The sequence below is a fragment of the Rhinolophus sinicus genome, chromosome 13, assembly GCF_057876585.1.
Source record: "Rhinolophus sinicus isolate RSI-liver-muscle chromosome 13, RSI-T2T, whole genome shotgun sequence".
NCBI classification, from domain to species: domain Eukaryota; kingdom Metazoa; phylum Chordata; class Mammalia; order Chiroptera; family Rhinolophidae; genus Rhinolophus; species Rhinolophus sinicus.
The window spans coordinates 11,137,651-11,163,701 of NC_142513.1; the positions used below are offsets into that span (position 1 = coordinate 11,137,651).

Here is a 26,051-nt window from a genome sequence, read left to right on the forward strand (position 1 = left end):
GTGTGATGCTAAATGGCAGCTGATGCTTGGCTTTGTGTGTGTGAGGGAGGCAGTAGGGTGAGGTGGGGACGGTGGCAAACAGGCTGGAAATCACCTGCTGCAGTTGATTATATGCAAGTGTAGGCCCAGTGCCACTTTTTTTTGGAGAGAAATTGAAAATTCAGATTTTCAGTGAAATCTCTCAAGTGTTAAACAGTTGAATCAAAGCTGGAGAACATAGTGTGAGGAGCACATTAATAAAACTGGTCGGTGGTCCAGATCTGCCCGGTGAGCCCCCAGTTTGCAACCTCGGGCTGAAGGGCATGAATTTAGGGGTCAAAGATGCTGGTTCAGAGTCTATACTATGTCACCTTTCAGTTCAGAGGCTGTGGGCAAGCCACAACCTTATTTCCTCCCCTCTGTAAAATGAGACTTCTGAAAACAACATGATTTCCCAAGCCTTTTTCTAAACTAGTATTTTCCAAATAATGTGTTCTGAAATTGATTCAGTGGATTGTGACTTGCATCATTTGAAAACAAAATAGAACAGGATGGAAAAAAGGATGCCTCGTAGCAGCATGGGTCGGCATTGCTTTGTGAAACACATTTTGGTTCTATACACACATGGCAGACATACACTCATATATACACACATGCATGTGTGTGTTACTGGGTCTTGATGTAATGTGCATTTCGTATCGAGGAGTGCAGTCAGAAAGGTTGAAAGCCATTGTTCTAAGTGTTGTGCATGTCTGAATACATTCTGTGCTGTCAACAAATGTGTGAGGTTGGTTCATTGTCACCCCCATTTTATAGCTGAAGAGCTGGGGTTCAGAGAGGTGATGTTCCCACAGGTAGCAAAAGGAAGACCTGGGATCTGATCCCATGCCCACATCTTCACCATCCTGCTATCCTTCCTCTCCAGACAGGGCCATGGGTGGTTGTGAGGATGAAGTGAGCTAATAGAGGTTAAGGGTTTGCGGACATAGTAGGTGTTTAATAAATGTTAGAGGCAGGACTTGTAATTGCAGCTTTTCATTCAACCACACCAGCTGGCCAGTAGGATCCCAGGGCTTTGAGTCTCTGTGGCCCAGGTACCCATGGAGTCGGGTGGGGGCTTCAAGGGCAAAGAAACGCCCTCCTCACCTATAGCCAGAGTTCACCTAATACTCTTTTTTTGCCAGATACTTAATGATGGAATTTTAAAAGCAGTATTTGGCTGGAGCCAGCTTATCAGCATCCTCAAATGAATTTCTGGATATAAAAATAAATCCCCCAAATTTTCATACAATTTAAACTAGTATTACAATCACATTATTAAAAATTGGAGCCGGCAACTTTTAAAGCTGGGCAGGAACAAGCCCTTCCCAGTCCTGTGGTGCTGGATTTCTCCGGAGGTCACCGCAGTGCCCATTTGTCCCCCAGCATAGACACTGCTCTCTCCTGGGATCTCCACTGCGGATGAGGCAAGTCAACATGTCACTGAAGCCTGGGCGCAGCCGGAAGGAGATGCTTTCGGAATCCTGCCTTGTTTCACCCGCCTGACTTCAGGAGGCACCTGCGGGAGGCTGGGCCCGGCTGCGGGGTCGCACTGCCCTCTCGTGGTCACCGGAGGGCATAGTTCCGCCTGCACTGAGCTGGCAACACGGGGGTTGAAACGGCCGTGGGGAGAACGGTCCAGTAGAATTCTCAACTCAGATTCTTCTTTACCCAGAACGAACTGCAGATCCATGCAACGAGCTGGAGGCATCTCAAAAAACATCATGAGTGACCGAAGCCAGGCACAGAAGGGTACATTCTGTATGGGTCCGTTTATATGAACTAGATCAGGTCAAACTAGGTGACAGAAACCAGGAGAGTTGTGGAATGTGGGTAGAGGCTGGGAAGGGCCACAGGGGAGTTTTCTGGGGCCTGGAAAGTCTTGTCTTCCATCTTGATCTGGGTGGTGGTTACCCACGTGTAATCACAGGTAAAAATACATCAAGATGCATACTTGTGCTTTGTGCACTACACTGTGTGTAAATTATAAAATGAAATTAGAAAATCCCCTTTAAGTTCATGAGGAAACGCATGATCTGTTGTTTTTGACTGTACACCCTGCCTCCATCCTTCCCCCTCCAAACCATTCTCACCACAGCAGCCGGGCTGGTTTTTTCAAATGTAAATCAGATCATGCCACTCTCCTGCTTAAAACTCTGGTGTTTTCTCATTGGATTTAGAATAAAATCCAAACTCCATGACCCAAAGGGTCAAACCAGATCTGGTCCGGCCTTGTCCTCTGACCCCTGGCCTTTGTCCTGGTCTCCAGCCACTCTGGCCTCCTTTCTTTCCCTCCAGCTGGAAATCTCCCTCTTGCTTGTCTTGAAACTCAGTACTTCCTGTGCCTCTCCCTGGAATGCTTTCCCCAGCTTTTCTCGTCGTCCTGGTCTGAGCTCACATGTCACCTCCTCAGAGGTGACCAGCCCGTCCACAGCGCCCCCATGTGGTTCCGTTTACCCTGCATCGCATCACCCCAATGCTCCCTTCCTGACTGAGGAAAGCAGCCTCCATCTCTGGCAGAACAGGGAGACATCATGTATTCTGAAAGTCAAAATCTCAGCCAACAAAAAGACCCGCCATGTTTACCTGTGGGACAAACACAGGGACCACTCTATAGACTCTGAATGTTTCACTGGACAGATATGTGGTCTCTTCCAAATGGATGCTCTCAGGATCCCTTTCAACTAGTCTTGAAGTTGGCTGACTTAGGCCTCCAAGATCCACCTTCGCCTCCCCACTGGGGGCCACACAGCCCCTTCTCCCCTCCTGACCTCAAGGCAGTTCTTGGAAGGGGACTGAGGTTGTGGCTCAAGGGGAGAAGCAAGCCTGTGACGGGGTATGTGAAGGAACTGGGTGTATGTGCTGGTTTCCTGCTCTGGCCAGCCCTCTCCGCCTTTCTTCTTCTTCTTTTCTTTTTTTTAAAGATTTTATGGGGGCAGGGGAACAGGATTTTATTGGGGAACAGTGTGTACTTCCAGGACTTTTTTCCAAGTCAAGTTATTGTCCTTTCAGTCTTAGGAGGGCGCAGCTCACAGTTCTGTAAAACCAGTTGCCGTTGCTAGTTGTAGGGGGCACAGTCCACCATCCCTTGCGGGAGTCAAACCAGCAACCTTGTGGTTGAGAGGACGCGCTCCAACCAACTGAGCCATCCGGGAGCTCAGAGGCAGCTCAGCTCAAGGTGCAGTGTTCAATCTTAGTTGCAGGGGGTGGAGCCCACCATCCTTTGCGGAACTCGAGGAATTGAACTGGCAACCTTGTGGTTGAGAGCCCAATGGCCCATGTGGGAATCGAACCGGCAGCCTTCAGAGTTAGGAGCATGGAGCGCCTACCGCCTAAGCCACCAGGCCAGCCCCTCCGCCTTTCTTCTTGAAGGACGAGGCTGGTGAGTGAGAAAGTCTGGGTCTCACAGTTCCTCTGCCTGCTTTCTGGTGGGTTCCCTGCGCAGGAAAGTCAGCTCCATGAGGGTCAGAACTGCCTCTGTCTGCATCCGAAAGTCAAGAAGAGCACCTGGTAAATGGTCAACTCCGGCTTAACCAGGTAGGATGCTCTGAAACCTGACAGGGCTTTCCCAGGTGTGCCTGACCCTGGGAGACCTCTGAGACCACCACTGCCCCACTTTGGCAATGGTGGCTCAGTGGGGTTGAGGCTTCCTGGGATGGGGCAAGAGGTCACCTGATTTACAGAACTGTTTTCCTCAGCTTTTGCACCAACATCATGGGACCCACGGGGAAAGGGCTAGTGTCGTCATTTGGGGGGCAACTCTGGCTAGAAACAAGCTCCACCTACCCATCGAAATGTCTACGCACTCATTTATCCAATCACTCACCCACCTAACCATCTATCTGTCTTTCCATAAAACCACACAACCATTCACTCATCCAAACAACTATCCATCCATTCATCTCATCACACAACCATTTGGTTATCAATTCAGTCACCCATCCAATCATCCATCCACCCATATGCTCTCTATATAAAACCATCCATCTAGTCATCCCAACATACTTATCCATCCATTTATCCATCCATCTGCCAATCACCCAGCTAGCCAATCATCTTCCTATTCTCAACCATCCAACCAATCACCTAACCAACCATCCACTCACCCACCCAACTATCTAACCATATATTCATCCATTTGTCCAAATGTCTATCTGACTGTGATTCCAATTTTATTTCCCTCCTTCCTTCCTTCTCATCTATCATGGGAGTCCAATTTGTGCCAGCATTCCCTCTGTGGGTTGATTCCAAGCACATCACTCTGTGCTTGATTCTGGGGATACAGAGATGAAACCAACAGAACCTGCCCCCAGGGAGCTCAGAGTCTAGTGGGGGAGTCTCTCTCATCCTTGGTCACGACTTCCTATCCATCAGAGATTCTAGCTCTGACACTCCAAGCCCCGAGTCATCTCCCACCTCCACCAACATGGATACACCAGCCAACTGCTAACCCTGGATTTCACCAACATGGATAGAGGGAGGAGCCCATACTTACGTTTAGCATCTAATCAGATGGATCCAGGGCCTGCTTGGAACTCTGCGGGCAGTAAACGTGCTCAAGATGTCCTCAGAACGTCTCCAAATGTCCCTCCCTGCCCCATCCACTGGATCCTTGGCTCACCCACTGGAAAACGCAGTCTTATCACAGGAATGGATTTTCCAGCCCAACCCTAATTTCCCCTACTTCTTTTAGTATAGTAATAGCCCACGGATTTTTCCTTTGGGTGACCAGCTCTCCCAGCTTTCTGTTCATGAGGGCTGAAGCCCCGAATCCAGCTCTGTGGGTAGCCTATGACTCAGGCTTGGCCAATGAAACACAATCCTGGGGCTTTTTGTCAGAAACCCTTTGCAGGACGTGCTCTCTTGCTGCGGGTGTGGTTTTGCTAAAAGATTCTTGGAGCCATCTTTCCCACACAGGGAAGAACCTGCCTGAGAAGTAAGATCACACAGGAGAAAATAGTTTGATTGGCTGCATCCAGTGATGCCTGAAGACAGATATCACCTAAAGTTTCTGAAGATTGTTTTTTTTTTTTTAGCTTCAACCAGTTTGAGTTAGATTTTATTCTTTTGCAACTGAGAAGGTTCTGCAAAGACCAACACACTCAGAATCCTCAGGTGTGGTAATAAAGTAGTGACACCCTACCCACTTCAAAATGTAAACGTGGTTTTATTTAATGCCTTTTATTTGTCACAAAGTACCGCCTCCTCCCCAGGGTCCCTCATCCTAGAAAACAAGATGGCAGCATAAGGCACGTGCACTGTCCACATGACATCAGGTTAGGTCATTAAAAACAAAAATAAGCGATAGTCTTCCCGACAGCCCCGAATCGCCTCCCTCACCAATTGTTGAAAAATGATTGTCCCCCCAAAGCACAACTTGGAGCAGAGTGCTTAAATTAGAACTGTGCGCCACCCCACATGCCAGTTTAAAAAAACCAAACCAAACCAATGACTAAGAAAACCAACAACACAGGTACGAGAGCATAATACCGGAGTAATGAGATTAGTCCATAAATTAAAAAGAAAAACAAAAAACAAAAAAACGAGCCTGCCCCCTCCTCATCACCAGCCCTCCCCCAAATCAGCAATTCCTTGCTTTTGTTCTGTGAGTCTTGTAGGAAAGTCTGGACTCTCAGCCAGCCCTTTTCCCCAAAGTTAAATATTCCAAAACCACTGCTGGGTACTCTGCTTCTCAGGATCCGTGTTTGGAAGGAAAGGCCAGCTTCTGAGGTGGTCACCAGACACGTCCTGTTGGCTGTAGGGACCCTGCCCAGTGTCCAGCATCTGGCGGGAGGAGGGAAGGTAAGGGATCTGGGTGGGTGGAGGCACCTGTGATGGCAGGTGGCGATGCTGTGGGTTCTGCTATAAATACTCCAGCTCCAGGGCGTGCCTCAGTGCCTCCAGGTCGGCATGGCAGGATATCCGCCAGAAAGGCATGTTGTGCTGGAACACAGAACACCAGCCACAGGGTTAGTGACATCCCTGCTCCATGGCCCCCTGCAGCCCCCTGGATGCCGCACCCATAGTTAGAGGCTTATGAGACGTCAACTCGGGTCAGCAGAGCATGTCGGCATTTTCCAAACTGGGAGACACATAATGTCATCGGGCAAACTACCACCTGGCCAGTACCCACCAGTCTGGCCACACCGGTTCTATTCCCTCTGCACCTTTTCTGATTGGCTCGTCCTGTGCTGCCAATCAGCCTGTCTGAACCTCTTCCCTCCATGGGGACCAGTGAGGAAGCTATTCCTTTTTATACATTTGTTCTCAGTCTTGCTACTGTGTTTCCCAAAAAATAAGACCTAGCCGGACAATCAGCTCTAATGCGTCTTTTGGAGCAAAAATTAATATAAGACCTGGTCTTATTTTACTATAAGACCCGGTATACTATAATAAAATTATAATATAATATAATACCAGGTCATATTAATTTTGCTCCAAAAGATGCATTAAAGCTGATTGTCCCGCTAGGTCTTATTTTCCGGGAAACACGGTAGTTCAAGAAGCAAGTCTCGGCGAGATGCTGGTGTGTTCTTAACCCTCCCTACCACCTGCAAGTCTCCATCTGAACAGACAGGGCTGGACAGGCCACAGTGCACAGGATGACAATCACTTTCTTTCTTTGTCACTTTTGTTTTTATCGTTTTCTTTATAGCAGCTGATGTTCGCTCTGCATTACTGCCATGGGATCAAGTTTTCAATTCTAAACAGGAGTGAGTTGTTTGAAAGGAACACATTAAGTAGATGATAGTATAGGCTCTATACAGACACAACAAAAGCTTTGACTGGTGTAAGAAGTTGTGTGTTAATGTGGATCCTGGGAAGAAATCACTAAGATGGAGAGAAATTTGTGAACCATTTCCACAGCGGAAGCGTTAGCAGAGTGCCCTTCCCAAAGCTTTTCGCTACCGTCATCAGCTGCGTGACCTTAGACAATTGACTCTGCTGCTTGCCTGTAAAATGGGGATAATATTTGCTTGTTACGACTGTTGCGGCTCCTTCCGGCACAGACACATACACCAAGTGTTCAGTACATACGGCTGCTATTGTGACTGTCTATGCACACGGGACATAGCTGCAGAAATCTAAGACAAAGCACGAAGGAGGCAGGGCAACGGCTATGTATGTGGAGGGATGAATTTGGGTGTTTTCAGTAGTTTAAAAAATAATAAAAAGACTACATCATGAGGACTTCAAAAGTCATTAAGGTCGGTTTGAATAAAATGTCGTGGAAGCTGACAAGAGGAAGCAGCCTCCCTTTTGGTGGCAGAGATTGGGGTGCGGCTAGGACAGGTGTCCCAGAGGAAGAGAGGTGCGTGGGGACTGAGCTGTGAAGGATGAATGAGGATTTCATGACTGGCGGGTGGTTGAAGGGAAGGACGTCCCAGGCAGGGCATCCCTGGGGGAGCCAAGGACATACAAGGGCGCATGGGGGAAGGTGACTTGAGAACACAACCATGTGAAGTGGTTTTGACATGGTGTGTGTGTGTGTATGTGTGTGTGTGTGTGTGATGCGGGGTGTCATGTGGGGTCTCTGGTCCCGTTCCCCGCACAAGAACGCAGGACATAGTGAGGTAAAAAAGAAACACCCACAGAGCCATAGATAGGGGAGTCATACCACTATAGTCTTGCTGGCGGCTGGGTTGGAGACACAGGAAGCAGGAGCCACACGATCCACAACCCACCGTCAGCTTCTCTGCCAACCAACCCCACTTGCTAACTGCAATCCGCGCTTGCTAGGTCAGCCAGGGCAGTTATATCAGTGGCTAATGGCTAACCAGTAACAGCTGATGGCCAACTAGTCACAGCTGATGACCATCTACTACCCGAGCCACCACCTTTCCACGTGAGGCCGAGAGCCTGGAAACTGCTCTCTGGGACTCTGTCCCCACAGTGTGTGTGTGTGTGTGTGTGTGTGTGTGTGTATGTGTGTGTGTGTGTGTGTGTGTGTGTGTGTGTGTGTGTGTGTGTGTGTAGGGGTGGGGGTGGAGAAAGGCTGGTTGAGTCAAGTTCCTGTGTGTCATGATGCAGAGTTTGGATTTCATTGTGTAAGCCTGTGATACACAATGTTTTAAATAATAATCTTTTAAATCAACCGTTATTGAGTCAGACACTGTTTATTATCTCCCTAAACCACCAAAACAAACAAAAAAAAACCCCCAGAAACAAAAACATAAACATCTTTTTTCAAGTAGGGGATGACAGAGAGAACAGAAAATGGACTTAACCAAAGTTAAACGAGTGGCAAGCCAGGAAGAATCATAAATAATACAATCACGAAGTGCCTACTATGTGCCATGCATTGTGCTAAACAACTTCTCATGCGTTACCCCATTTAATCTGATCAGTAACCCTCTGGGAGAGGCACTGTATGTATCTTATTTTACAGATGAGGAGATTGAGCCACAGAGAGGTCATGTCTGGCTCCAGAGAAGAAACTTGACTGCATATTTATTATTGGGAAACTGAACCATTGGCTAAAGTTGTTGCCCGCCCAACAGCCATCCTCCCTTCTTCCTGGCTTCCAGAACGCTGAGCTTGGCAGCGCCGTGCCCAGATGTAGGGGACGAGTTGTGATTGTCTCAGAGAGATATGACAATCCCAGCCCTGTGTGTCAGGGGTTTGTCCTGTATCCTTCCTGACTTGGAAGTTGGCTGGGGGCTTCTGGGAAAGGTTTTCCTCCATGATTAGAGAGAAGCACCTGAGGAGAATTTCCTTCTTACTTTCCCTTCCTATTTGGATGCCATCATGTTAGTATGTGATGCCTGGAGCTGTGGCAGACATTTGGAGGTCAAGCCAGAAAACAAAAAGCCAAGGCTGGTTAGAAGGGTAGAGCAAAACGATGGAAAGGGAGGCTTGGTGAATTTCTGACCCACTGGAGCATCTTAGGGTACACCTACGTCTAATCTTGTTTGGTGAGTAAGTGGTAAGACGTCAATACCTAGGTTTTCTGCAACCTGCTGCTAAGAGATGCAGAACCTCCTCAAGACAGTCATCGGCCTTAAATCATTTACTGAATGAGAAGAGGCTTTGTGATAAACATGTGGATGCCCAGAGTTCTTGTGGTAATTCTGCTGCTGCGTGAGGTTCCATGCCCACTACCCATGTCCTTTTGGTTTCCAGAGCACACCAAACGCTTTCCTGCCTCTGGTGGCTTTGTACTTATTACTCTGCCAACTCTGTATCGCAATTGTTCATCTTCACCTTTCTGGTCTACGGGAGGCAGAATAATAGCCCCCCAAAGATGTCCATGTCCTAGGCACTACCACCTGTGAATTTGTGACCTTACATGGTGAAAGGGATTTTGCAGATGTGATTAAAGAGAATCTTGACATGGGGAGATCCCCATGTCAAGGGTGTGTCCCCAAAGGGCCTCTGCACAGGTGGCACACACTCATGGGCTGTCACTGGAGTCAGGGATAATAAATCCATAGACAAGAAATAAACAAGGTCATTTTATCTCATGGTAAGTGCTATGAAGGAAATAGCATGGAGGGGGTGGAAGGCAGCCAGCGGGGAGGGTGTCTACTTTTGCTAGCTGGGTCAGGGAAGGCCTCTCTAGGGGTGAGGGGTGACACTTAAACAGGCCCCAGAGGATGAGGAGGGAGCCATGCAAACATGTGGGGGGAGGTAGTTGAGGTAGAAGATAGCAAATGCAAAGGCCCTGAGGTGGGTTCAACCTTGGACTATCATGTTCACTGCTGCATCGCATGGCTTCGGGCACACAGTAGGTGCTCAAGAAATACCCATGGGAGGAATGTAAAGAGGAAGGGAGGGAGGTAGAGAGGGAAGGTGAGTTTCTCAAGCAAACTCTCTCTCTCTCTCTCTCTCTCTCTTTTTACAGACTGTGGACTACTAGAACCAGTCTTCGACAGTTAGAATGTTCTCTTTTACTCAAGGAAAACAGAATGCTATCCATCATGGGCTACAGATGCCATCGGTTTAATGCCTTCCAGTTGCCCCAGCTCCCCCCACCCTCTCCTCATCAGCCAAGCCTTCCTTTCTCTGCAAAGATGGATTCTGGTCGCCGCCTTGCCATCCTTTCCCCTTTTAAAAAGTGTAATTCATTTTTCCGGAAGGAAATGAGTGAAGGTGGAAGAGAATGCCTCAGCTGCCTCCATCCCAGGCCTGAAGGCTCCAGAGCACAGGTGGATTTATCACGTGTGGAGAGGTTGAGACAAATGACCCACTAAAATGGAGATATTAACAACACTGTCGGCTGAAACAGTCAAAGCCCCTTGTCCTGTTGCCATATTTCAGGCTGCTCAGGTGTCTGGTGGTCTGGGCTAATGACTCCCATCCATCAGGCAGGGAGAGTTGCTGGTGCAGAGCGTTTCTAACTAATGGGCTGTGCTGCTGCTTCAGACACTGGCAGAGGTTTTGGGGGAGTTCGGTGTATGAGGGGTGTGCCCTCATCTTCTTTGGTGGACTGTGCTCTTGTCTGATCAACTCAGGAGTGTGGACTGACTGTGTTTGAAACTCCTAAGTCCACCCCCTTCCTGCCAGGTGTTTGGAGCAAAACACACATCAGTTTGCATGTATCAGCTGTGTGACCTTTGGTAAATTAATTAACCTCTCTGAGTCTCAAATCCATCCTCCACAAAATGAAATGGAATGATACCCACTTTGCAGGGAGGTTTGAGGGTTAAGCAAAATGATGATGTCAGTAATAAAATGGGTTAGGGCATGCGGTTAGCTCAAGCCCCCCTAGTACCAGTCACAGTCAGCTGTGCCAGTCTCTGCCAGCTGCCCCCCAACTTCCGTTCTCCCCTTCTCTCTCAGAAGCTCCCATTCTTTTTTTTAAAGCTAAGCATATAGCGGCTGAGATAAAGGCTACATCTCCCAGCTACCTATGTAGCAAGGTGTGATCATGTGACTCAAATCTGGCCAATGGAACTCGAGCAGCAGTGATGTCCACCTATAGCGGCTCTGCCCTTAAAGGGAAGAGATGCCTTACCCCACCCCCTTCCTGGTGGCTGGAGTATGAGGTGGTGGGAGCCACCGTGGACTCTGTGGAAAGAGTAGTACTGGAACTGGCCGAGCAACAAGACAGAAGGGGCCTGGGTCCCTGGTGCTGGCACAGCAGTCCTGGTGGCTTGCGGACATTTTACACGAGAGACGAAACCTCTTTTGTTGAAGCCGCCATCTCTGGCAACCCACACCCCACTCCACAGAACCTGGGCCTCACTGGCCCTGCTGTGGCCCGCTGACCCAGCCCTGCCAGAGACCACCCCACCCACACCCTCAGCAACATGCGTCTCCCAGGGGCTTTGAGCAAACAAGAGGTTTGGGTGAGTTTTCCTGTTATGCGCAAACCAGCACCCATATTTCCTTTCTCTTCTGGTGCCACAGGAGAGAGAACCCCCTCTCTTTCTTCCCCCAACCCCTTGGCCCCGAGGAGTAACAGTAACAGAGCTTTGGGTTATTAAGAGCACACCACGCATGGTTCCTCTGCTGGGTCCTATGTGCATATTCTCAGCAGCCAGTGACAGATAAGGAAAGACAGCTCAGAGAGGGGGTGTCATCTGCTGAAGGCCACACAGCTGTAAATGGCAGAGCTAGGATACAGGGCAAAACTCCCCCCTGCCCCCGCTCTGGGTCGCATGTTTCTGTGGGAGCAGGACTGGCAGGGGTGAGGTGAGGAAGATGCCTAGGGCACAAAATTTAATGAGGCACCTCCCTCTGTTCACCTTCCTGCTGGCACCGTCCAGGAGGGTGACCCCAGACCAGCAGTTCTCAAAGGAGGAAAGGCCTGCCCCCTAGTGGTCACTGTGGAAATTCCTAGCCGTGTTATTTTTGACTGTCATGATTTGGGGACCCTGCGGCAGGGGGCAGGTGTCCTGCCTCATCCCACACACCTTGGGCCTAAATGATTTTCGAATGCGCTGCCAGATATTCAGCCAAGTACAAAACTCGATCGTAATAACCCGAGCCTGGACTCTTAACTCCATCGTACACATAAATACAGAGTACCGTCGCATACAGAGTATGTTTTGCATGCTTTTAACAAAACCTGAATTTTCCAGGGGTGCACCTACTGGGTCAGTCAAGGGAAGCCTGTATTTTGTTTTATTCAGAACCTTTCCAGGAGCTGCTTAGCAGTTTGGAGAAGTCAGGTTACGGCCGCAGCACCTCACCTGGTTCATGGATGGGAGGCTGCACACGTGTGTCGGTCTGCGGTTGCCGGGTCACGTCCCCAGCAATGGCAGTTTGGATGCGGGCATTGGAATTTTGTGCCCAAACGTTCACCTATTGAAGCCCACGTTCTTTCGAGTATAAATGACTTTCGCTCTATTTCTCTCTGACATTACCATAGCTACAGACCTTTTGGACAGGATGGTTAGATGTAGCTTATACTATCCAACCGTATTTCATTTCAGGACAATGAAGGGGTCATTTTAAAACATCTGCTGCCTCTCTGGTTGTGGGGGAGGCGGGTATATGGCATAGGCTGCTCCACGGCTGTCCCTGTCATTCTCCAGGTAAGAAACAGGGCAGGCACGGGACCCCAGGCCTAAACTGTTCTCCAGTCCAACTTTGATATAAGCAAAGCATAGTTGGATCGCGGTCATAGGCTTAGGGCAAAGGGTTGAGCTATATCTGAACTTGAAGGAGGGTAAAGACAGGGGCTCTGGATGCCCCTGTGGCTCTGGCAGTGGGCTTCAAGCAGCCGTACCGTATAGACACGACCTGGTACGGTGTTTCTGGAACCCCAATAATTCATATGATAATTCATATGAATCATGCCACTGTTTGGCCATATCCTTGTGTGTGGCCTCTATTACTACAATTTGCTTAATATTTTCCCTTCTAAATCACTTTATTTTTAAAGTTAAAAATATATGCCTTAAGAAGAAGAGCTCAGAGTAAAAGCTGAAATGCTCCCAAGGGCCCCAGGTCCTCTCTGACCTCACCTCCCACACTCCCCGCTCGCCTGGTTCACCTCTGTGGCCACGCTGGCTCCCTGCCGGAAGCTCCTGCCTTCAGACCTTTGAACTTGGCATGCCCTCCCTCTGATATCCACTCGGCTTACTCCGCCTCCCCTTCCCTCTTCCCGCCTTCGCTCAGATGTCACCTTGCATGGAGGCCTGCCTTGAGGACTTCCTACACTTGCAACCTGCACTGCCCCCAAGTCTGCCCCCCAGCCCCGTGCCATTCTTTACACTAGTTTCCCCCAAAGCTCTGCTCACCAGCTGACACGCGTGTTACACTTATGTGTTTATTGCCTGTCATCGGGCTGTGAGCTGAGTGAGAGGGGAGGGCCCTACCTATTCTGCTCACTGCAGGATCCCCAGTTCCTGCAACAGTGGCTGGCACACAGTAGGTGCTCAGCTAAAATGGAGCTTACACACTAGCTGGTGGATCTGTGATTAAGCCACCAATCACACAGGTGATCCTTTCATGACAAGAGGGGACAATGTCCTGAAGAAAGAGTAAGGACAGCTGGAGCAGGGAGTCACAGGTAGGCCCGATCTGGCTGGAGCGGGCGAGTGGGAGCTGCTCAGGGAACTCTGCCCAGCACAAGTGCTGCTGAAGCTGGAGCATGAAGGATGAGCCGGGAAAGGGGCGGAGCCTTTCCCGTGGATGGAACAGAACATGTAACGCCTTCTAAGCCCCCCTCTCGGAGCCTAGGGACCTTCCCACTTCTTATGGGTTCCGCCCACTGAGACCCTAAATATTTTTGTGTTTCCTTGAATTTGTTGCTGGGGAGGCCAGGGGGAAACCAGGTCCCCCAAATTAAGCTCTGTGACATTAACAATCCACTCCCCAGGCCTCTGGGTGGGGGGTGGCAGGCTCTCTGGGATGCTGTTGACAGGTCCAGACCCAGGACTTTGGCAGCTGTTTCTTTTCCAAGAACAGAGCTGCAGCCCCCAGAACCCCCTGCCCCTCTCCTCATGGGCCTGAGATCACAAATGCAGGACTTTCTTTTTCATTAGCTTAATGCTGTCTTTATTAACTGGGAAGGGTTCCTGGAACATATGATTAGTAAGTATTAAATAAAACACACACACACACACACACCAGGCCCCCACCAGGCTGCCCTGCCAGAGCGTTTCTGGGTTCCCGAGCAGTTGTCCCAGAAACAATCCAGGGGCTACCAGGGGCGGCAGCCAAGCATAGAGCGGGATTTACAGAAGGAAATGACTGAGGCTGCTCTGTGATGTGCAAATGGGAATGGACCAGCCAGCACAGAGCCTGGGCAGGGGGGACCCAGCCAGTGACAGGCGGTGGAGGAGTCATGTACTGAGCCCTGGAAACCACAGGGCGACTCAGGAGAGGAGAAGCAGCCTGAGACAGAAGACGGAAGACGGAAGAAGTACCTTTTTTGCTCCCTGCTCCTCTTCGACCCCGTCACCAATCACGATGTAGACGGCTTTCCTGCCAAATCGCTGCATTATCCTCTCGAAGCAGCTCTCCTTCCCTGTACATACGGGAGAAGGGAAGAAAGACAAGACGCTCGATGAGGACCAGGCGTGTGGAGAATAATGACCGCCAATGCAGTCTCTGCTGTGTGCAGCCATCCTCCTAAGGGCCAGGTATTAGTCATTTCACCCTCCAGCACACTTCTGAGGTGCACGCTGCTGTCATCCCCACGTGACAGATGACAATGCACAGGTGCAGAGAGGTTAAGAGGCCTGCCCAGGGTGACACAGCAGGGGGCGGAAGCAGGCTCCAGAATGCGTGCAGCTGTCTGGGGTAGGTGTGACTGATCCCTTTTACAGCTGCAGACACGAGGCTGAGTGGTGAGGGCGACTTGCCCGGGACCCCAGAGTTAGGAAGCAGAGGTGCGGGCACTCACAGGTCCACCTGGATGACCACCTCTCCGTATTCTCCTTCTTCCCACTGTCTGGGCAGCAGCACAGATCCAGACATACTGGATTCAGATCAGTTCATCCTGATCGTGTCAGCAAGTTTAGGAACCATACAATAATGAAAATAGCAACAGCAGCAGTAACCGTCATAGCTGTCACTCTCTGAGTTTACTATATACTCGGCTCTCTGCTAAGCACGTCTCCTACATCAGGATTTCTCAGCTTTGGTGTCATTACCATTTGGGGCCGGATACTTCTTTGCTGTGGGGGCTGCTCCAAGCATTGCAGGAAGTTTAGCGGCATCCCGAGTCTCTACCCACTAGATGCCAGTAGCAACTCTTCCAGTTGTGAAAATGAAACACTTCTCCAGATGTTCCCAGATGTTCCGTAGGAGGCAAATTACCCACCCCCTCCCCGCTTTGTCACATGTCGGGAACCACTGACTTACATTAGTTCATTTAACTGACAAAACAATCCTTATGAAATTGGAATCAACATAATCCTCGTTTTAGAGATAAAGAAACTGAGGCTCAGTGTTATGAAGTGTCTTGAAGGTTAGGGATGTGGTAGGAGACGTTATAATAATTGTAAGATAGCTTCTATTTTTGAGCACTTGTGCTCTGCTGAGAACTGCTCAGTGTTTCACACACACTATTTATCATATGCTGGGAGGTACTGTGATCACCCATTTTACAGACTGGGAAGCTGAGGCACAGAGAAGTGAGGCCACTTGCCTTAGGGCACCCAGCTAGCAAGCACAGAGCCAGCACTCGAACCCAGACTGCCTGCCTCAAGTGTGTGAGCTCTGAACTCCGTTATATTGCTCTAGTAGCCATCACCTCTGTTGCAGACCGTTTCCTGCTCGGTGGGAGCAGAGGTGGAGTCAAAGCAGAGGATCATAGCTGTCTTCTGAGTTAACAGAATCACACACCCCAGCCCTTTGCCACACACTTTGCAGTGGTTCCCACTAGAGTAGGAGCCTATTCCCCACCCCATTGATAGTGCGTTGGCCATGGGACCTATTTTGACCAATGGAACGTTAGGGACCTGCCATGAGAAATGGGCATGGGTGGTTTGGCTTGGCCTCCTTCACGTCTGCCATCTGTCATGAGAAGAATATGCCCCTGGATGGCTGCCAGTCTCGTAACAAGGAAATAACGTGGAACAGACCAGAACCTGGAGTCAAGTCCAGCAGAGCCACAGCTGACTCACAAACCAAAGAGTGAGAAATAAAAGCTGGTTGCTGTAAGCCACTGAGTGTTGAGATGTTTGTTATGCAGCATTATCAGAGCAGGAAACTGACTATTGAAAAAAATATGAATTTTAAGTTAAAACAGCGAGGTAGAGCTGGGAAATGTAGTCCATAGCTGAGTGACTGTGAGCGCTCAGGAATCCTGTTACTGGAAAAAAGAAGAAAACAAATTCCTTGACTAGTTCCAGGTCTTTGAACTTCAGGCTCCCCAGCGGGAAACAAGAGTCATGCCACCACTTCCCTGATGGCATGTGATTCCTCTGACATAGAGGTCCCATTGTAGAATCTCTAATGGCCATTTGGGGCCTGAATTTCTATGACTTTAACATTTAAAGGCATTTTAGACCATGTTCAGACCTACAACTCTAATAAAGGCAAAATTGCTCTAAGAACACTCTTCTAAATTCGTTTCTTGCTATAAATTCTATATAAAACGAAACTATATAAAAACGAAACTATAAATTCGTTTCTTGTTCCAGAAAAAAACAAGGGTAAACAATTTCTAATTAAAAACATCTTAGCTAACTAGATTTATTTTGCATTATTAGACATTTTTAGGTGATATAAGAATAAAAAAAATGTCAGCTCCCTCCACATAAAAAAATAAACCAACCAGGATTACCTGCCCTGATGATAAACAACGCTGTTCACTTCTAGTTACTATTATCTCATAAGAGCTCTGAGCCTAAGGCTTGTTCTCTTTGTTAGTCAGGGAGATAAACAAGTGTTAGAGAGGCGTTAAAGCAGGCTGCCACTAAGTGGAGACTCGCTCCTTAAAAGAGACCGAAAAAACACAATTTTCTCTCTATGTGGTTCAAGGTTAAATTCGAGGTAATTTGATGACTTGTACCACCTAAATTAAAATCCCCTTTTGTACCAGGCTGTGGTGGTGACTGTTTCCCTCTTCTTTCTTAGTAACAGAATTCCATGGGTTTTACCTTTGCTTACAGTCACTCAGCTATGGATTACCTTTCCCAGCTTCTCTTGCAACTACTTGTGGCCACAGATTAAGACGGGGCAATAGGAGGTGAGCAGAAGTACTGTGCGTTCCTTTTGAGTCTTGGCTTTAAAATATTGGATACGCATTACTCCTTCCTCTTTCCCCCCTTCTCATAGGCCGGAATGCTGATGTGGCAGGACCCTGATTTGACCACACATAATAAAATTACAAGAAATGGTGGAAAATAAAATCAGAAGCATCTGAGTTCCTGGGTGAGTATAAGGAGAGGGTAACCCCACCATCCTAGATTACCTTCCAGTCTGTTGACAAAGGAGAGAGAAATAAGCTCTGACTGTGATGTAAACCCTTGCATTTGGGGTGTGTGTGTTAGACCAGCTTTGCAAGTATCCTAATACATACACTTGGGAAAACTGAGGTCCTAACCAATTTCCCTTGGTTCAAACAAGTAGGTTGTGAGGGTTGTTTTGGGACTGAGTCATGCCTGTGGACAAGTTCTTGAACTTCCCCAGTGCCGTTTTCCTTACACTTTCCATGCCCACGTCAGGATGAAATGCCGACCTCACCCTCCCTCCCCGCGTCACTGGAAGTCTGGGCTCCCCCTACCTGTCTTGGTTGCACTGTAGATGTTCTCAATAGGAAACACGGAGCCCAGTCCATACAGCAGGACTTTGGCCAGAGCAGGAATTAGTTGAGTGGTGGTGACCAGCACATTGACACAGTTGGGCCTGAGGACAAAGGAGATTGGGGATCAGAACTCCAGGGGACCACAGGCCAGGCCTCCTGACCCTGTGGCACGAGCCTGGAGCCAGCAAGAATTCAGGTGGGGTTTGGAGTCTCTGGCTAAGTCATCTTCAGGTGAGGGTAGGGCCCAAGGATTCTCCAGCTGCTTTTCTCTTTTAAGCCTAAAGCTGCCTGACATGTTGAAATGTAATGTGACTGTAACACTTTCTTATTTAAAAAGCAAATGTTTGTTGCAAGGGCCACACACTTAAATAGCTGCAGGTATCTATCCGTAATGTAAATGAGTGATATGGAACAAGTGAAGGGCGTCAGGGACAGGTGGGGACTGGGGTTAAACGGGAGGGCACACGCCAGTTCTGATCCTCTGAGAGAGCCCAGAAACCTGGAGCTGTGGACTAACTTTCTCAGTCTCAAGGACAAAGTGTGTATCCCACAAAACACGTCATTGGGACAGACGCAGCTCATGGGCTGCCATTTTGTAACCATTCATGTGTTGGGTCATCAGATTGGGTCACCAGGGGAGTAATTTGTTCTCTGGCCCAGATGATCTTATTTAAGAGCAAGAGGCAATTTATTGGGAGGCTTAGAATGCAACTGGACCCTCCTTCCCTCACGTAAATGACTGTGACGCTCTCTAAAACGGTTTTCAGAGGGGGATGTGATTGGTGGGTGGATGGGACCAGATGGACCTGAGTACAAAGGGCTTTAGCTCTGCTGGGTCCTAAGTCACTGAGGCTGTTTGCTCAGTGATGGCACAAGGTGTCCAGGGTGGTTTGCACACCTCAGCTTTATCAAACCTCTGGACAGTGTGCAAGTCAAAATTTGGAGAGTCCTATTCCCTCAAGTGTGGAAATGGGGGAGCCACCACCCTAGAATGGGAGAAAGTTCAGTGGCGCAAAGGAAAATGAGGGCTCCCACTTACCGGGAATTGATGAGGTTTAGTGCCTTCAGGGAGTGGGTCAGCCAGAGGTCGGTCAGGGCTTCCAGCTCAGCTCTGAGCTGCAGCCAGGTCTCTCTTTTGGGAGCGCCTATCAAGCCTATGGATAACAAATAAAGACGTGGTAGCTATCGTGTTAGAAAGGTCTGGGAGAGGGGTAGGGTTTGGGAAGGGGTGTCTGGCTACTGTACCTTGAGGTTTCAAATCAGGGTCAACTTCAGTCCAGTGATCTTCATCTTATTTGGGGATTGATGGATTGATCAATCCATCTCTTGATTGATCCATTCACTCATCCATCCACCTACCCATAATCCACCCACCCATAATCCACCCATCCATCCATCATCCATCCAACAAAAAATTCAGAAGGGCCTGCTACATGGTCAATATTGTAAGAGGCACATAACATGCCAATTATAGAGCTTATACGGTTACAATGGAGACAAAAATTAATAAAATAGAAACGAATAATGACTAACATTTATTGGGTGCTTACTGTGTGCAGGGCCCTGTGCTTCTAACATGACTTATTTAACTTCATTCTCACAGCGACCCTGGAGGTGAACACTCTTTTTATTTATTTATTTTAACATTGAGACTTAATTGACATATATGTTTCTGAACCTGACTGTCATTCTCTCAGCCGTCAGGGCCCTGAAGATAAAGCTCAGACTCGATACCCATGACCCTGCCCCTACTTAGTTGCCAATGTCATCTCTTGCTATTGCACAGATATCCTTCTGTTCCAGCCCTCGTGGCCTCCTCTTTGTTCCTGGAAACACCACGTATGTATGTTCCTGCCTCAGGACCTTTGCATACCTCAGTTCCTAACCTGGACAAATCTTCGGATCTTACCTCTCCCGTTTCCCTGCCTAAATTCCCCACACTCACCACCAGTGTCATGTGTTCTGGAAGGCCTCGTGTGGTCAGGTCGTTCTATTTTATACTCTCCCAACACACTTTTTTTCATAGCACTCCTCACGACTCTAATTGAAAATGTATCTGTGTGATTATGAGTTTGCTGGCTGCCTTGGTCATTAGACTGTGCGCTCTATGAGGGCAGGAACTGGGTCAATACCAGAACACCAGGCCCTATAGGAGGGGCTGGCACATGGCTGGTGCTGAGTCTGTGTTTGTCGAAGGAAGACTGAATTTACTGGGACCAAGTGCTGCCTTGTGTCTGTGCTATTTAGACCTCATCTTCTGCACATGGAAGACCTCGGCTGTGTGAACTCCTCCCGTGGCCCACAAGGCCTGGCACGATCTGGGCACCGCCACCTCTCTCATCCCCTCCTCTACTAGGTGCCCCCTTGCTCCAGCCGCACTGGCCTTTTTCATCTTCCTGAAAAGCATCAAACTTCTTTGTTCATGGGGTTTTTCATTTGCTATTTATGGTAGACACTGCTAGACTCTTTAGCAATTAATAAAAATATAAAGAAAGCCTTCTTAGTAATAAGGACCCTAATTGTTAGCTGAGTGAACGTCTGCCAGACTAAAAGGCTACATTCCTCAGGGTCCATCCCGGCCCTCACCAGGCTAGTTCTGTGACGCAGGGGGAGGTGGGGAGAGGAGGTAGCAGAGACTACAATGGGGAGGGAAAGAAGGGGGTGCCCACTGGCATCCTGCCAGCTGTGAGCTCCCCATCTGTTGACACATCGGGCAATTTCTCCTTGGTTTATGGGAATGCAAAGCAGCCTGACAGAAGACCTGGGCATTTCCTGGGGCTTAACCTGGATGGGGAGCTGATGGCCTCCATTAGCTGACTCCATTTCTATCTCCCCTACCCCAAGCACACCTGCTCCCCCACTTTCTCCATGTAGGGGTTGGGTGAGCCTGTAGGGCTGACCCTCAAGCTCTCTGCTTCACTCCTGTAGTCAACAGATTTGGATGTGAGAGGCCACAGAGTGTGGGCAGAGGTGGTGGAGTGGCCGACCTGGGACTCCACTGTGGCTCTGCTGTCTGGGCTGTGTGATGCTGGGCAGGTTACTTAACCTCTCTGATCTTAGTTTCCACCTTCACACAACACTGATGATAAAAGTGTTTGCTTTATAGGGATTTTGTGAAGAGCAAAGAATCTATTAGATGACAAGTCTACAAAATAAAGTCTGGCATACAGTAAGCGCTCATAAACATCAGTTATTGCAGCACTGCATTAGTCTGCAGCCACGGACAAGATGGAAACATCCGTCCCAAGGAACTGCTGGTCTGTTGGGGAAAGCAGAAGACAAAGGAGAACCCAAAAGACTCCAGAGCAAAAGTGAAAGGATAGTGATAAATGCTACCATTTATTGAGTGCCTGCTGCACACCAGGCATGGAGACGTGCCTTTTGTATGCATCAACAGCAAACCTCTCCATCATCCAGGAACACAGAACCATCCTTAGCCCCATTCCATAGACCTAGGAACTGAGGCTCAGAGAGATTATGTATCTTACCTAAGGTCACATAGCTAGAAAGTATCAGTTCTGGGACTGAAAGTGGATTCTGTCCAGTTTGAGGCCCTAAATTCTTCCCGGGACTCTTGGAGGGTGGAGGGAAGGAGCTCTTGAAGCTTTCGGAGTCAAGGTGTATATGGCAGATACTATTAGCTGCCTACTCAAACCTTTTTCCCTCTATGGGCCAATAGCTAGTTCCAGATATTGGGACAATCTAAAATACCCCAAATGCCTCCTGGGGGAGAGTATCACCTCGTGTTAAGAACTACTGGCCTAGAGAATTCCTAGAGAAATAGTGATCTAGGGCCTCGCCACTGCCGAGCCAACCAACCGTGCCCCAGCCACCCCCAGACTTCTTGTTCAGTGCTATAAAGCAATGCTCTCGGCTGCCGACGCCGGCAGCTCTCAGCTCGGCAGCACGTTAGGATCACCCAGGGAACTGTGCATGCTGATGCCCAGGCTGCAGCCAGACCAAGAAAATCAGATCACAGATTCCTCAGGTGTGCCCAAATGAGCCAAGTTTGAGAACCAGTGGCTTCCTGTGCTTCTTTCATTTTAATGTTTCCACTGATTACCTGGGGGGTCTTGTTATCTAACAAGCACCCATGGGATGCTCATGCGGCCCGTCCACAGACCCCAGTCCGAGCACGAGGGCTGGAGCCGCTGGTCCCCAAACTTCAGCGAGTGTCAATCACCCAGAGGGAGTGTTAAAACCCAGATATCCAGGCCCGCCCCCGAGCTTCCGAGAACCTACACTTCTAACGAGTCTCCAGGTGACACTGATTGATGCTGCTGGCCCGAGGAGCACACTGTGAGACTCCCGGTTGTGATCAGACCCCATGCCATCCCCGCCATTGGTAGGCTGTGTAATCTCTAGCAACGTGCATCCCCCCCAACACGAGTGCCCTCTCCCAGAGCATGTCATGAGGACTCTGTTGAGTGAGCGGCTGTCTTTAACCCTCTCAGAACAGTGCCTGGCACAGAGCAGGTGCGCCGTGAGTGACAGCGTCCATCCTTGATGAATTTCCCTTGGTCCAGGAGGCAGCCCGAGCTGGGGCAGCCCCGTGACCCCCAGGGACAGCCCACTCACTCACCGCCAACGTTGTTCTTGTAGGTGTTGTACATCTCCTTGACCCGCCGGTAACGGAAGGCCAGCTTCCTCATCCAGTCCACGCCACCGTGGACGCCGGAGCCCAGGCACAGGTTGGCTCCTGGGGCCGAACTGTGGAAGCCATCGGCGGAGAAGTTGTACGTGCTGGGGACGGGGAAAGGAGAGGAGAAGAGGCAGTGTTAGTGTGGGGCTCTTCACCGGGGGTAGGGAGGGGCTTAGGTTATCCACAACCCCGAGTGTGCAAGGGTGCTGCGTGCGTGTGAATTCCGGGAGGGGCAGGACCACAGCCCTTACTGGCTTCTCTAAGAATGGTGGCACCTTTTGCACTTGCCTAATCAGGGTCCATTTCCCTGTCTTTTGGTATCAAACAGCATGTCTGCTTTCTTTTATGGAGAACTATCCTGCCCCCCACCGGCAGTGGCCAAGCTAGGGAAAGCCTCTCTCTCTCTCTCCCTTTATAATTTGAGGCTAGAAGAGAATTCCCAAAAAAATGGCTGGATTTGGATTTGGTTCATCCTGACAGAAGAGTGAGGAGAAAACCTCAGTTCGTTCCTGCTTCTTTAACCCGAAATCTGCCCCCCTTCCCCTCCTTTCTAAGGCCTGGCTGTTGACTCTTTCTTCCCATTCTGCAAGCATCTCCGTATCTTGCTACAGACATTCCCTATTTTAATTTATTTTTAATTAGGCAGAGTCGATTGCTGGTGCTTGGCACATATAACCCTCCACCCCCACGAAGCACGCTGGGCTAAGACGTTCTACTCATGGATTGGAGACAAGCCAGCACGTCCTACAAAGTTAACGACAAAAGTGGCAGCTGGGGACCAGAAGGGGAAAGTGTGGGCGATTCACCACCTACAGCAACTGCAGTGTGAGGATGGAAACCCCAGCTCTCCAGGTAACGCCATTGTGTTTCCCACCACCATTTTGTAAGTTTTCAAAACCGCAGCAGTAACGCTTACACCATGACGTCGCAAGGAAAAGCCAGAGTGTGACAAGGGGTGTGTGTGCAGTTTGACCGGAAGCGTCTAAGACAAACATGAAAGTCTCTTCAGAGAGAAAAAGAGTGCAATGAAACAGGTCAATATGGTGCCATGGTGTCTCAGGGTGCGGGTTTGGCTGACCTTTTTTCTCTTTGTACTATATTTCTGGATTTCCTATGATGAGTTTAAGAATGGAAAAAGAAAGGCATTTTGTTTTTTAAAAAGATGCAACACAACAGGACTGAAACAACATTTGGAAATTGTATCTTAAGTACTTCCAATTTCACACCACTGCTACGGCAGAGATAAAAAGCAAGTTGAAAGGGGTGAAGTGAGTGCCAGAACACAGCATGATGTGACGTGCTGCCGTCACCCACCAAGCCTGCGGCTCAGCCGTACTCTGAGCAGAGGCCAGGCCTCTGTGCAGGGATGGAAAACTTCTCAGGGAAGAGGCAGTGGTGGGGACAGCACAAACCCTGCAGGAGCCACAGAAATGCCGTGGGCAATGTCTCAAACTCAACAGCAAATCTTACCGTGAGGGGCTCCCTGGGACAGAGAGGCCTGGGGGACACTGGTCCCTGAAACTTAATCTCAGAGGCCTCCAATGTAGACTCTAGTGTTCCCTCCAGAGCAGGTCATGTGGACAGTTGGTGAGACACCAACTGATTGACAGGAGTTGTTTTTTAGACATCTTTACATTCTTGCCCATCAACAGACAAGAATACTCATATACACACATGTATGTCCATATAAACACATACATACACACATGCCCTAATACACACACATTCGCCCATGTCGTTTTTCACAGTATTTGTGTGAGTGTGTATAAAATTGGAAGCAAGAAAGTCATAATGTCAGAAAGTAGTTAGTCTGAGATGCTGGGAAGATGGGTGATTATCCCCCCTGCTTTTTACTGAATTACTCAAAATTTAAAAGACCCCTGGAGAACACAACATGACTGTTCTAATAACTTGTTTGCACAAACACATCCTCTTCCCCACGAAAGATGTCAATGGGTTTTTTTATTACACAGACACATTGCTTTTTCTTCCTTCTCAGTTCCCCCTTTGGTTGGTGGTGACCAGGGGCCAAAGCTAAATGAAATATTCCCAATGAGTGAAAGGGAGCAGACCACATCTAATTATGGGGGCAGAAAGGCAGGCAGCCATTTATCAAGGACTCACTCTGTGCCGCACACTTTTCCAGCACGTTCCTCACCCGATGGAGGAAGGGGCTATATGACTTTATCCCCTCACAGTCACTTGGTTCCAGAACCTACACTTTCAATCACCCTGTGGTCCTTCCTCTCTACTTTAAAGGTTCCCATCTTGCTAGATAATTTATTCTTTCTTTTTTATTTTTTTTTAAAGAAGCTGTTTCTTTTCCATCAACCTCATTCCTGCTGAAGTGTCTGTGGAAGAACAGCTTAAGACCCCTCAGGGGTTGTTCCTGCCCATTCAGCGGCCTGAGCAGTGGGGGCTGCAGGCTGAGCACTCTCGTCCCTGGCACGGAGCTGCTGGACAGGCATGGAGGGAACCTGTGCCTGTGACTCAGGCTGAGCAGCAGTGAACTTGGGAGCTGGAGCAGTCCGTCCACCCTGACATTACAACATGGTCACAGCCTTTTCAGCAGTGGCCTGCTCTACCTTTTCAGGATCTCTGTAGAAACAGTGATCAAGCATGACCTCCCACGGGTATTCACGGGAGATGGGGCCACACATGCGCAGAACTTCCTGGGCCAGCACCCCCACGTCAGACCCGCCGAGTGAGTTCCCTTGTTGTGCAGATGGCAGTGTCCACATCGCACAGGGGAGAGGCTGTGTGACACAGAGCAGTGGTGGGCAGGTTAACATAAGACGCCTCCCTGAGAGGCTGGTGGTCAGCGCTGGGACCTGTAACCTCCGAAGGCTTGGCTCCCGGAAGGCTGCCTGCATCTGGTTAGCGAAGCTAGCAGGAGCGAAGAGGTCAGCAGCAGAGGTGGCCACGGTGGCTGCAGCTCAGCTCGCCGGCTGGTATTCGCCGGCTATGACACTGACCCGGGTTATCAGGGGCCGCACTGGTACGACCTGCCCACAGAAGCTCCTCCCAGAGTCTCTTCAGGTTTACGATACACATGCTGTCACTCTTCCATTTGTAGATGACTGTTCCATTTGGAAGTCCAGGTAGGTGCCACCTAACTGAGTTCCTGCTGCAAGGAATTTGAGGACATTGTCCTCCTTCATCGAGGATTCTGGACAGTGTGAAAGTTTCCCTTTAAGTTCTGACAGGAACCCAGAATAAGGCTATATGGACCTGTCTCCAGGTAGTATGGAAAGGCTAGGTAATTTATTCTTGAGAAAGAACACTGACGAAACGCAGAGGATACCCTGGGGAGCTGCCTGGATGTTCATCCATGAATCCTGCCTTCCCTATTTACCAGCTGTGTGAGGTTGGGCAGGTTACCTAACTTCTCTGTGCCTCCCAGTCCCTGATGGAAAAAGGGGTATGAAGAACAGAACACCTGTCTTAGGGTTACTATGCAGATGCAGTGAGTTAATCCATGTAAAGCATCTGGAACAGGGCATGGCAGAACCCAAGGGCGTTACCAAGATTGGTTTCTACTGTTAACTGAGGAAAACAACAAAATGAAACAAACAAAAACCAAGGGGCACTGATGGTTGGTGCCTAGCACATAGTAGGTACTCAATAAATATTTCCTGAATGAGTAAATGGGGAATTTGGTTTCAGGGCGGGGGAGACACTCTTGGATTGTGGATTCTTAAACAGCTCAGCATGAGAACAATGCTTTAAATTCCAATCCAG

General features: G+C 49.1%; 1 protein-coding gene across 1 annotated transcript in view; it reads right to left on the reverse strand.

The window, feature by feature from the left end:
• Positions 1-5,165: 5,165 nt before the first annotated feature.
• The window catches only part of EYA2 (EYA transcriptional coactivator and phosphatase 2), a 218,076-nt gene continuing 197,190 nt past the window's right edge, over positions 5,166-26,051 (reverse strand). Inside the window, exons 12-16 of the mRNA XM_074317592.2 lie at positions 22,251-22,411; positions 18,708-18,822; positions 17,648-17,769; positions 14,340-14,440; positions 5,166-5,961 (exon numbers count right to left, since the gene is read on the reverse strand). Coding sequence (XP_074173693.1) covers positions 5,881-5,961; positions 14,340-14,440; positions 17,648-17,769; positions 18,708-18,822; positions 22,251-22,411 — 580 coding nt within the window. The 3' untranslated portion in view covers positions 5,166-5,880. The remainder of the gene's footprint in view (positions 5,962-14,339; positions 14,441-17,647; positions 17,770-18,707; positions 18,823-22,250; positions 22,412-26,051) is intronic.